This window comes from Chanodichthys erythropterus, chromosome 13, assembly GCF_024489055.1.
Source record: "Chanodichthys erythropterus isolate Z2021 chromosome 13, ASM2448905v1, whole genome shotgun sequence".
In the NCBI taxonomy this organism is placed as follows: domain Eukaryota; kingdom Metazoa; phylum Chordata; class Actinopteri; order Cypriniformes; family Xenocyprididae; genus Chanodichthys; species Chanodichthys erythropterus.
In genome coordinates, this window is record NC_090233.1 from 53,485,342 (window position 1) to 53,499,429 (window position 14,088).

General features: G+C 33.0%; 1 protein-coding gene across 5 annotated transcripts in view; it reads right to left on the reverse strand.

The window, feature by feature from the left end:
• mcc (MCC regulator of WNT signaling pathway) overlaps positions 1–14,088 on the reverse strand; it is an 86,138-nt gene that overhangs the window by 9,859 nt on the left and 62,191 nt on the right. For all 5 annotated transcript variants that reach the window (XR_010896941.1, XM_067407301.1, XM_067407302.1 and 2 more), the window contains 5 exons: positions 13,103–13,243; positions 11,988–12,088; positions 9,173–9,356; positions 5,592–5,826; positions 3,835–4,047 (listed from right to left, as the gene is read on the reverse strand). Coding sequence is in view for 4 of the 5 variants with exons in the window: in XM_067407301.1 (XP_067263402.1) it covers positions 3,835–4,047; positions 5,592–5,826; positions 9,173–9,356; positions 11,988–12,088; positions 13,103–13,243 (874 nt within the window). In the remaining variant the exon portion in view is untranslated. The remainder of the gene's footprint in view (positions 1–3,834; positions 4,048–5,591; positions 5,827–9,172; positions 9,357–11,987; positions 12,089–13,102; positions 13,244–14,088) is intronic.

Here is a 14,088-nt window from a genome sequence, read left to right on the forward strand (position 1 = left end):
GATAGATAGATAGATAGATAGATTAGATAGAACAACAGACAGACAGACAGACAGACAGACAGATAGATAGATAGATTAGATAGAACAACAGACAGACAGACAGACAGACAGACAGATAGATAGATAGATAGATAGATAGATTAGATAGAACAACAGACAGACAGACAGACAGACAGACAGACAGACAGACAGACAGACAGACAGATAGATAGATTAGATAGAACAACAGACAGACAGACAGACAGATAGATAGATAGATAGATAGATAGATAGATTAGATAGAACAACAGACAGACAGACAGACAGACAGACAGATAGATAGATAGATAGATAGATAGATAGATAGATTAGATAGAACAACAGACAGACAGACAGACAGACAGACAGATAGATAGATAGATAGATTAGATAGAACAACAGACAGACAGACAGATAGATAGATAGATAGATAGATTAGATAGAACAACAGACAGACAGACAGACAGACAGATAGATAGATAGATAGATAGAGATGGATAGATAGATAGATAGATAGATAGAGATGGATAGATAGATAGATAGATAGATAGATAGATAGATAGATAGATAGATAGATAGATAGATAGAGATGGATAGATAGATAGATAGATAGATAGATAGATAGATAGATAGATAGATAGATAGATAGATTAGATAGAACAACAGACAGACAGACAGACAGACAGACAGATAGATAGATAGATAGATAGATAGATAGATAGATAGATAGATAGATTAGATAGAACAACAGACAGACAGACAGAGACAGACAGATAGATAGATAGATAGATAGATAGAACAACAGACAGACAGACAGACAGACAGACAGACAGATAGATAGATAGATAGATAGATAGATAGATAGATAGATAGATAGATAGAACAACAACAGACAGACAGACAGACAGACAGACAGATAGATAGATAGATAGATAGAACAACAGACAGACAGACAGACAGACAGACAGATAGATAGATAGATAGATAGATAGATAGATAGATAGATAGATAGATAGATAGATAGATAGAACAACAGACAGACAGACAGACAGACAGACAGACAGATAGACAGATAGATAGATAGATAGATAGATTAGATAGAACAACAGACAGACAGACAGATAGAGATGGATAGATAGATAGATTAGATAGAACAACAGACAGACAGACAGACAGACAGACAGATAGATAGATTAGATAGATAGATTAGATAGAACAACAGACAGACAGACAGACAGATAGATAGATAGATTAGATAGATAGAACAACAGACAGACAGACAGACAGACAGACAGAGAGATAGATTAGATAGAACAACAGACAGACAGACAGACAGATAGATAGATAGATTAGATAGATAGAACAACAGACAGACAGACAGACAGACAGACAGATAGATAGATTAGATAGAACAACAGACAGACAGACAGACAGATAGATAGATAGATAGATAGATAGATAGATAGATAGATTAGATAGAACAACAGACAGACAGACAGACAGATAGATAGATAGATAGATAGATTAGATAGAACAACAGACAGACAGACAGACAGACAGACAGATAGATAGATAGATTAGATAGATAGAACAACAGACAGACAGACAGACAGACAGACAGACAGATAGATAGATAGATAGATTAGATAGAACAACAGACAGACAGACAGACAGACAGACAGACAGATAGATAGATTAGATAGAACAACAGACAGACAGACAGACAGATAGATAGATAGATTAGATAGAACAACAGACAGACAGACAGACAGATAGATAGATAGATAGATAGATTAGATAGAACAACAGACAGACAGACAGACAGACAGACAGATAGATAGATTAGATAGAACAACAGACAGACAGACAGACAGACAGACAGATAGATAGATTAGATAGAACAACAGACAGACAGACAGACAGATAGATAGATAGATAGATAGATTAGATAGAACAACAGACAGACAGACAGACAGACAGACAGACAGATAGATAGATAGATTAGATAGATAGAACAACAGACAGACAGACAGACAGACAGACAGACAGATAGATAGATAGATTAGATAGAACAACAGACAGACAGACAGACAGACAGACAGACAGACAGATAGATAGATAGAGATGGATAGATAGATAGATAGATAGATAGATTAGATAGAACAACAGACAGACAGACAGACAGACAGACAGATAGATAGATAGATAGATAGATAGATAGATGGATAGATACTCTCACTGCTTATTAATGCCATCAATGACGAAACATGCATTATAAAACATCACAAAATCTTTGTTTCCTTCAATATTTATTTCATAGTAATGACATTTTATACAAATCATGTTATTTGCATATTTAACGAATACAGGTTTGTCAGTTGCTGTTTCCTTCCATCTAGTTTTATGGCAAGATGTGCATAAACTATAAGAAATCTGCATAAGTGCTCCTGCGCTCCATTGAGGCGATGGAAATCTGTGTATGAAAGATTCTGCCTCGGCTGAGGCTGTGATTCCTCTAGCAAACAGTTAAGTTCTGGTGTCCCTCAGGGCTCTATTCTTGGCCCGGTACTGTTTAATCTTTACATGTTACCTTTGGGTTCTATTTTATCTAAATATGGTGTATCTTTTCATCTGTACGCTGACGACACACAAATTTATCTGCCTATAAAGCGTGATGATAAGCTTGCCTTTAAGCCAATATTTGACTGCTTAGACGAATTGAAACTCTGGCTTGCTAGTAATTTCTTAAGTCTTAACGAGAGCAAGACTGAAATTATCTTGTTTGGTTCAAATGATCGCAGCATTCATGATGTTGATCTCGATACTTTGTTACCTTACAGTACCACCTGTGTTCGGAATCTGGGGGTTTTGCTTGATAACAGTCTTAAACTTGATAAGCAGATAGGTTCTGTGGTTAGGTCTTGTTTCTATCATCTTCGTCTTTTAGCAAAGGTTAAGCCCTTTTTGTCTGGTAAGAATCTTGAAACTGTCATGCATGCATTTGTGACGTCTCGCCTTGACTATTGTAATTCCTTGTATATTGGTGCCTCTCAGTCTTGTGTTTCACGCTTACAGTTAGTCCAAAATGCTGCAGCCCGGCTCCTCAAAGGGAAGCGTAAAAATGATCACATTACACCAGTTCTGATTTCGCTTCACTGGTTACCGGTCAAATACAGAATTGACTTCAAAGTCTTGTTATTTGTTTTTAAGTCCTTGCGGAACCAAGCGCCACAGTACCTATCTGAATTACTGCTTCCATCCTCTCAGTCTAGATCACTTAGATCTAGGAACTCTGAATTACTTTATGTTCCTAGAACCAGACTTAAAAACAGGGGTGATCGCGCATTTGCGGCCATCGGCCCCAAGTTATGGAATAGCCTTCCAGCCTACATCAGATCTGCCCAAACCTTGTCAACTTTTAAATCTGCCCTGAAAACTTACTTTTTTTCCATGGCTTTCAATATCCCGTGACTCATATTGGCCTTAATTGTTTTTGTAACTAGCTGTTCTCTTTTATTTTTATTTTTATTCTTTTTACTTTTATTGTTTCTCTAGTGCTTAAATTTTGTCGTTATTGTCGACTTCTTTTGCCTTGTAAAGCACTTTGGTCAACACCAGTTGTTTTTAAATGTGCTATATAAATAAACTTGTATTGTATTGTATTGATTGGATAACTGGACTAACCAGCTGACCAATCGCATCACAGCATCTCAAATGTTGGTTTGGTGGTTCTTAAACACCTTAAGCAAAGTCTGTCATCAGAATGATTTGGTTTCATTCCAAACCTGAGCGTATGTTGTGCTGTGCGCAGTTTACCTTCCCGCTCTTGTCTTTTCCTCCAGCGCTGCTGCCGGTGGAGTTGAGCGAGCGCCGTCTCTGCTCCTGATGCTCCTCCACCTCAGACTTCAGGTGCTCGATGTGCACCAGATACGCCTGTTCCTGAGCCTCACGCGTGCTCAGCTTCAGCTCCAGAGCTTTCTTCTCCTTCTCCAGCAGGTACAGCTGAGCCTTCAGCTCCGCCATCTCCTCCTGAACACACAGAAAACCTTCATCTCATCATATGCAGAATCATCCTGACACGTCAGATCACTGCAGAAAACATCTCTGCACTCGTTCACAAACACACACTCGTCAACCCTCATCAACACGAGAAAACACGACACCAGGGATTCCCAAACGGGGCTTTGTGAGTTGATCACACACAACTAAATATTTAATAAAAATGGAAAACTACATAAAAACTAAATAAATAAAAAGTAACAAATATGAAATATTATTAAAAATATGAATATAATCAAAATAAGCAAAATCATATTAAAATAATCCAAATAAAACACTTACTAAAATCATAATTATGAATATAAAAAAGAATTATTTTTAATTAAAGTAAAATAAATAATTTTAACATTTACTAAAATATTAAATATTACACAAATATGAAAAATATTTTTTTAAATAAAATGTAAAAATTATTTTAAAATAATACAAAACAAAAAATGTGAGATTTTATTTGAAATAAAAATTAAGAGAATTTAAAAAATAAAACACTATGAATATATATATATATATATATATATATATATATATATATATATATATATATATGAAATATGAATAATATTTATAGTAACAAAAATATAAAAAATTAAATGCTTCCTAAAAATAAAATATAATTCAATAATAAAAAAAAAAAAATTATTGAACAATATTATTTATTTTTTACATGAAAAGTAAATTATTTTAAATGATTAAAAAAACAATTAAAAATGTTTAAAAAATAAAACATTTACAAAAATAAGAAATATATGGAAGCCCGTTTCCGCCACAAAAAAAAAAAAAAAAAAGATGAATTGCGACTTTTTATCTCAGAATTCTGACTTTATAACTATTTTTTTAGTGGAGGTTTTTTTTTTTTTTTTAGTGGCGGAAACGGGCTTCCATACAAATACGATGAAAATATGAAATTTTAATAAAATTAAAATAAATTATTTTTAAATAAAAATGAAACACTAAAAATGAAATTTTATTTGAAATAAATAACTGAAAAAAACTAAACACTGAAATATATGAAACATCATGAAAACATTAAAATATGAATATTTTTAATACCATTAAAATAAGTCAATATAAAAAATAAAATGCTTACTAATTATAGAATATCAATAAATTAAACGTGAAAATAAATAATTAAAAATTACATGCATGTCACGTGACCATTAACCGACATGAACAGTAACGTGTGAATGTGTTGATGATAATTTATTAAATTTCAGCTGAAAAGTTTGGGAATCCCAGACAGAGTCAGAGACAGAGACAGTGCACCTGTACTTCTGTATTTGTATCAAACAGTGAATCTCTGAAGCTCATTTATCTGGTCTGGTGTGTGTGTGTGTGTGTGTTCCTGTAGAAATGTCAGCTGACAGAGCCGTTCATATCGACATCATCTCTCATCATGTCTGAACTGATCTCACGACTCTCGGTTCAGACACATGCTGCTGCCAGAGCTGAAGGAGAAACTGATGCTGGATTCATCAGAAACCTCAGTGACGGTGCGTGTCGTGTTTATCCGGTACCTTCATGGCCATGAGCTCCTGCATGAGCACGGCGTTCTCCAGGTCGAGTCTCTGCGAGTCTCCGCGGGGTTTGACGTCGTAGCTGAGCGGGTCGATGTGGACGCTCTCCAGCTCCAGCATGGTCAGTTTGACGGCCGCCCGGTCGTTCTTCAGCTGCTGGACGTAATCCTTCAACCGCTGCTCGTCGTCTTTGGAGAAATCAGTGTCACAGCTGCTGGCCGTCGAGCTGGTGGTGCTGCACACACACACACACACACACACACACACACACACACACACACACACACACACACACACACACACACACACACACACACACACACACACACACACACACACACACACACACACACACACACACACACACACACACACACACACACTCGTTTTTAATGAGAAAAACATCTATCATCAATCTAATAACAATAATAATTATTTTTTAATACATTTTTATGATTATTCTCCAGCGTTTAATCATCGTCAGTGTGAGTCTGAGTCTTCACACAGTCACAATGAAGCGTGAAAACGGCTCCCAATTCTCCGACCCTCAATTAGTGAGGTCCCTAATTACAATGACAATCCCAATTACCTCCATCTGCACTGAAACACTCCTGACACACACACACACACACACACACACACACACACACACACACACACACACACACACACACACACACACACACACACACAGCTCTGTCAGTCATTATAAACCCTGATCTGCACGTCTCGTTTGCTCCTCATGGATCAGAACACAACAGACACTCATAATCATTTCAACACTCCAGTGAATGAGATTACTGCAATAAAATCCTGGAGCTGAACACCGGAACAAGAGAACAGTGTTATCATGAAGCTGAATCTCGAGCTGGTTTAGAGGAGATCAGTCCACTTCTCTTCATCAGAGCTCTGGATGAAGAACACTGAATGGAGGATTGAGGGGAAAATCAATGTCTGGATATTGGAGAAGCTGCAGAGAGTCTGAAATCTCATCCGTTCACTGCAGGACAGCAGATGAAGCCTCGACGCTCCGGAAAAACATACGGATCAGAACATTTCAGATTCACTCGTACTGCTGTCATGAGTATCGACCGATGTCGGAAAAAAGCTTTATTATTATTATTAAATAAATAAATAAATAAATAATTTACATGTAATTTTTATTTCTTTATTTTTTACTTAATATATATAAAGTAAAACATAAATAAATAATAATAAATAAAATTATATATATATATATATAATATTATTTATTTATTTTTTACTTCAGTCAAACCAAAAAGTATTCAGACATTTTTTATATATTTTTAATAAGTGAGGATAGCAAAATAAAGTAAACTGTGACATATTCTACTCCAAAATTCTACCAGTAAAACTGATAAAAACTTGGAACCAAAAATGATTCAGACATTTTGACCTGAACATGTTTTGCTTAAGTGTTATCTGACATGATTAAGAATAATGTTTTCTGACACAGTTTAACTCTGAGATCTTGTCATATTTATTACCATTTTTTTTTAACTGTAGTGAATAAACTGAATTAATGAAATGTTCAAGGTGTCTGAATACATTTTGGTTTGACTGTATATATTATACACACACACACACACATATACATTATAGTAAAAAAAATGTAAATAAATCAATTTAAATAAATAAATAAATAAATATATATATATATATATATATATATGTATATATATATATATATATATATATATATATATATATATATATATATATATATATATATATATATATATATATATATATATATATATATATATATATCTAAAATGCACCTAAAAATCTCATTTAAAACTTAAATAAAGCTGCTTTACCGTTACATAAATGCAATAAAACTTGTAATTTGTAGTTTATTGGATATAAAATATTGTTGCTCTCATTTAAAGAGTTATGAAACGATTACTGCAGACATTATTTTTTACCTCAAATAATGAAACACTGCTGACAAATTACACGAGACATCAGCGGATTGCAGCGCAATTCACTCTCCCCTGCTGTCACATGCAATAAACTCCTGTGTGTGTGTGTGTGTGTGTGTGTGTGCCTATAACACAGTACGAGACTGTCTGCAATAAGCCAATGTCTGTCTGTCATTGCTGCTGTGAGAAATGCTGTATTTAAACACAGTACTGATCATCACACATACACACCGTCCGTCATTAATCCAGAAGATATCAGATCGTCTGCATTAAATCAATTCAACTGCACTTTCACAATGACCAACACACCACTAACGTATATTAACAACAACAAATAAAAAATACTGAAAAATTGGGATTTTTTTTATACTTAACTTCATCTTTCTCAGAATGAAAAAGTCATAAACTATTTTAAATTTATGATTAAAAATCCATTTAGTTATTAATAGTAATTTTTATTAAAAAAAATAAATAAATCAATTATTTATATTATTATTATTATATTATTTTTTATAATAAAAGTCATTTTTATTAATTATTTTTATAATTACTTTAATAAGAGTATGTATTATTAATTATTCTTTATAATAAATGTTCATAATTATTTTAACAACAATACAAGTAATTACTACTTAGATACAATAAATGTTTACAATTATTTTATTAACAATAAGAGGAATTAATTTTATAATAAATGTTTAAAATTATTTTAACAATAAGAGTAATTATTAATAATTATTGTTTTAGTACATTTGTACAATTCTTTTTAATAAGAGTAATTATGATTATTAATTTTTTAATAAATAGTTTAAATTATTTACATAATATTTAGAAAAATATTTTTATAATACAATTATTACACAATAATAGTATAATAACAATAACAATAATATATATATATATATATATATGTATATATATATATATATATATATATATATATATATATATATATATATATATATATATATATATATATATATATATATATATATATATATATATATATATATATATATATATATATATATATATATATATATATATATATATATATATATATATATATATATATATATATATATATATATATATATATATATATATATATATATACACATACATATATATACACATATATATATATACACATATATATATATATACACATATATATATATACATATATATATATATATATATATATATAATACAATAATAGTAATTAATTTATCCCTGTAAGAAACCGTGTATCGTGATCTGTATCTCACTTTATGGCAGAAATTCTCCTCTGACCGACGCAGTGAATCTAAATGAGGGCTCATGGGAAACCGCACACACACACACACACACACACACACACACACACACACACACACACACACACACACACACACACACACACACACACACACACACACACACACACACACACACACACACACACACACACACACTAGCTCGGACGAGAGTGTGTTGTCATGGGCAACCGCTGGACCAGAACCGCGTACAGACCATCAGACAGAATTTCACACTCACAGCCACTTCAGTCCGTGACGGTTTTCCTTCAGGTCTTTCAGCTGCCAATCAAAAGCACCCTAACACGTCTCTGTCTGGAGCTGAAGCCGCTCTCACCTGGTGTGGCTGTTGGACGACAGACTCTCCCAGGGTTGGACGCTGCAGCCGGTCACCGCGAACGCCGCGCCGCAGCTGCCGTCCAGCCGGGTCAGGAGGTCTTTGGCCGCGTTCTCCGCCGTCTTCCTGCTGTCGTGAGCTTTCTTCAGGATCTGAGTGATGCTCTCTTCTCCCGCCTGCTCTCCTGCCGTCACACACACATCATCGTGAACACATACTGATGATTTCACTATAAATTAATCACTATTCTACAGTAAAAAACATTACATGTGGTCAAATATGGTAATCAGAGCTGAAAATAAAAGGAAAAGATGATATTTATGAATTAAATACTAAGATGAATCTGCAGGAAGAGATTATGCTAAATTCACATTGTTTTATTGAATCATTTACTTTGAATTTCTCCATCACCGGCGGCGGTGTGGATGTGTTCAGATGCTCAGTGTGCAGGGAGAAACTAATTACACTAATAACTCACAATCAGTTAATGAAGCCGTGGAGAACGAGCGTTTTAAATGACGCTCAAACCTCACGAGGGCGAAGCTTTAATTCTATAGAGTTTTATTCAGTGCAGATTGATTCAAAGCAGCACCACAGAAATAAACAGGAAATTAAGAGCAAATCATCAGATATGAAGCAAATAAAGTTTTTAATTTCTAGTTTAGAAAGGTTTCTCTAAGGGTTTGTGTGTTTGCTTATATAGTGCCCTATGATTTCAGCAATGTGCAAAATGAAGAGTGAATCATGGGATGGAGTCATAAAAATGGAATTTACTGTATAACACGGAATTTGGCAAATTGTGGATGAATAAATCAAAACTAGCCACATGGATTAGTGTCTGTGAGCATTAAACTGCAAAAACACTCTTTACATATGAAGTCTGCATGTTCTGTGTGTCTGTGTGAGATTGAGACAGAATATATCACTAATGTACAGTAGATGTACTCCTCAAAGTAAATATAATATAATATAATATAATATAATTAATATAATATAATATAATATAATATAATATAATATAATATAATATAATTAATATAATATAATATAATATAATATAATATAATATAATATAATATAATATAATATAATATAATATAATATAATATAATATAATATAATATAATAATATTTGACCCTGGACCACAAAACCAGTCATAAGGGTAATTTTTGTGAAATTGAGATTTATACATCATCTGAAAGCTGAATAAATAAGCTTGGTTTGTTAGGATTGGGCAATATTTTGTCGAGATACAACTATTTGAAAATCTAAGGGTGCAAAAAAAAAATCTAAATATTGAGAAAATCAGCTTTAAAGTTGATCAAATTAAGTTCTTAGCAATGTATATCCACTCACAAAAATACATTTTAAATATATTTACGGTAGGAAATGTACAAAATATCTTCATGAAACATGATCTTTATTAATAACAATGATTTTTTGGCATAGAAGAAAAATCAATAATTTTGACCCATACAATGTATTGATGGCTATTGCAATATAATATAATTAATATAATATAATCTAATATAATCTAATATAATCTAATCTAATATAATCTAATCTAATATAATATAATAATATAATATAATATAATCATGTAATATTCCTATTATTATATTAATAATATAATATAATATAATATAATATAATATAATATAATATAATATAATAATATTACATGATTTTTCTTTCCATGTTTTAATTTTAAACCTCTGTTTTGCAGCACTTTGTTTGCTAAAAAAATAAAAGGAATTGTTAAATTTTCATTTTATTGGATTTATTAAAGATTTTTTTTTTTTTATGTTTTATGCCTTAATTTGATTACAACCGTTTTTGACAATAAATTTGTTTTAAATCAAAAATTAAAATAGAAAACACTGAATTTAAAATAAAGTATGCCCGTATTATTGTAAAAATGATTAAGCTGTTAAAGTCTGATTAGACATGATTTTTAATTATTAAAATGTAATGAAAACATTAAAACAGAATCCAGAAAAATTTGAATTGGAAAACAAACAAAAAAAACCCTGAATATTCTGGTAAAAAAACAAACAAACATTTCAAAGGGGAAAAACTATTGTAAAAAAAAATTTAAATTAAGTCTTATGAATTCAATTTAGTAAATAATTTTTAAAGACGCACTGACATGATTTGGAATGCGTTGATCTAATTTCCAATGAAACAGGAAAACAGGGCGGAATATATCTAGAAGCTCCTCCCCTTTTTTCAAAATAGCCAATAGTCAGTCACCTTTATTTATATAGCGCTCTTTACAATGCAGATTGTGTCAAAGCAGCTTTACAGTGATAACTGGTATATAATTGTGGCTGCACAGCAGCTCTTAAAGAATAGTGTCAATGCAGGCAGAGCCGAGCACTGATGAATAAATGTCAAGTGTCCCCGACTAAGCAAGCCAAAGGCGTTTCGACTGATCGCAGCTCGGCCAGACCCACTGAGCTCGTAAAACTCACGTTTCCTCATAAACTCTAACCGTTTCTCCTCCATGTTGTTTTAAAATATAGCATTGTTAGTAGAATTCAAATGCGTCTGTAGAATTGATAAAGTTTGCAGAATTCTAAAGGCTTGTTTGAGGGTCCAGACCTGGTTTTAGGGATCAGGTTATAATGAGGTTAAGCTGAAGGTAAACTTTGTTTTTGTACGCGCACAGTCTAGGAAACTATACTTCATTTGACTCGTACGTGTACACAGAGAACGGTGGCCACCTTGTGGATAAACTAATTATTGCAAAAAAAATTAAACGTGCATGTGCAACCGGTGCGTGTGTGTGTGTGTGTGTGTGTGATCTCTTACCCACAGCACTGACTCCAGCCGCTCTGAACTGACCCAGAACCAGACCCTGCTCACTCTCGGCCAGCGCCAGCAGCAGCTCATACGCCTCGATACACTGCTCACTGCAACACACACACACACACACACACACGGCCATGAAAACACACATCCGGAGGAATGTGGAGGCCGGCGCGGATCCTTCATCGGGTCCTGAAACGCTGTGGAAAACATTTAACAGGAGACAAAAGCAGCAAACAGGCCCAGACGTGACGCGGCCGCTGGAATGCGCTTGTTTCATCGGCCTCAGATAATAAACCAACCACAGGTACAGATCAACAAGAGCCATGTGACTCCGACTGTGTGACGCTCCTGAGATTCAAATGAAAAGAATCTCATTTTCTCATTTTCACGTCGACTTTCCCTTCAGTTAATTTGTCTTCTTTTGTAAATGCTGTCGTGAGAGAAGCAGTGACATGCATCACATGATCTCAAGTGTGTGTGTGTGTGTGTGTTCTGTCAGTGAGATTAATCGTGGTGTTTTATGCTCTCAGCGCCGTCTCTGTCTTTATGAGGGTTTGACTGGCCTCCTGTAATGACAGTCAATCTCAGCGATCAGATGACATCACCGTCACAGGGGACGAAATTCAATCAAACCCTCGACCTCCTGCTGCAAAACCATGTGATCAACACACCCAATGCAAGAGCTTTAACCACCGCTGCGAGCACAATATTCACAGTATAAAATTAAAGTTTGGCATCATTATGTTTTTTAAGGCTGCGTTTATTTGATCAAAAATGCTGTGAAATTTTGAAATATTATTATAATGTAAATCAGCTGTTTTCTATGTGAATATACAGTAAAGTGTAGTTTATTCCTGTGATTTTCAGCATCATTACTCCAGTCTTCAGTGTCACATGATCCTTCAGAAATCATTCTGATATGATGATTTGATGCTCAAGATATCTAATATTTAAATCTAATTCATCAAGAATTGATTAGATGGTGAAAAGTGGGAATAATAAAGCAGAATAATCTGCATCACTTCCTTTAACATCATTTTAGGGATTGAATCTCTTCAGCATGAATACAAATGAGCCCTGTGAGTGTGTGTGTGTGTGTGTGTGTGTGTGTGTACCTGTACTGCAGGGCCAGTCTGAGCGCAGTGGCGTTGGACTCATATTTGCCCACCAGCATACTCATGCGCTCCGCGTTACTCTTGCACTCCTCCAGTGTGATGGTCAGCAGATCATTCTGAGACTTCAGGTGCTCGATGCGACTGACACACAAACAATGACAAACACATTCAGATATTTACACCCTACGCAGTGCTCACTGCTCAGCAAACACAGACCCGAGTTACACAGATTGAGAGTTATTTTAGTGTTATCTATAAACTATTATAGTATCTAGTCATATTTTGAATTTTTTGTTTTAGTTTACATTTAAATTTCTATTAGTTTTAGTAATTTTGGTATGAAGTTTTGTCAGTTTTCTTGTTATATTTTGCTTATTTTTATTTCAGCTTGAGTTTTAGTAATTTTAGTACTTCCCCTAAAATGAAACATTTTATTTTAGCTGTATTTTAATGAACAAAAATGATTTTTAATAGTTTTGGTTACCAATAACAACAGTGATATGACATACAACAGTATATTTACACACACACATTTAATTTTAAATGATAAATTATTAAATTAGCTAAACTTTCAAGTAATTCTAAGGTGGTTTATGTTTACGTAAGTTTTAGTAATTTTGCTATGTGGCTTTGTCATTTTTATCATCTTTTTGTTTTATTTTTATATATTTTAATTATTTTTATTTCAGCTTGAGTTTTAGTAATTTTAGTACTTCAAATCAAATGAAATAAAATATTTTTTTTTTTTATGTGCAAGTTTTAGTAAATTTGTTATGAACTAAACTTTATTAGTTTTTGTCTATTTAGCTTATTTATTTTAGTGTAGTTTGAGTTTCAGTAATTTTAGACAAAAACAAAATTAAATACAATTAATTTAAGTTTTTCATCTAATATTTATATTTCATTTTAGCTGTATTTTAATGAAAACATTTATTTTTAATAGTTTTGGTTACCAATAACAACAGTGGTATGACATACAACAGTAT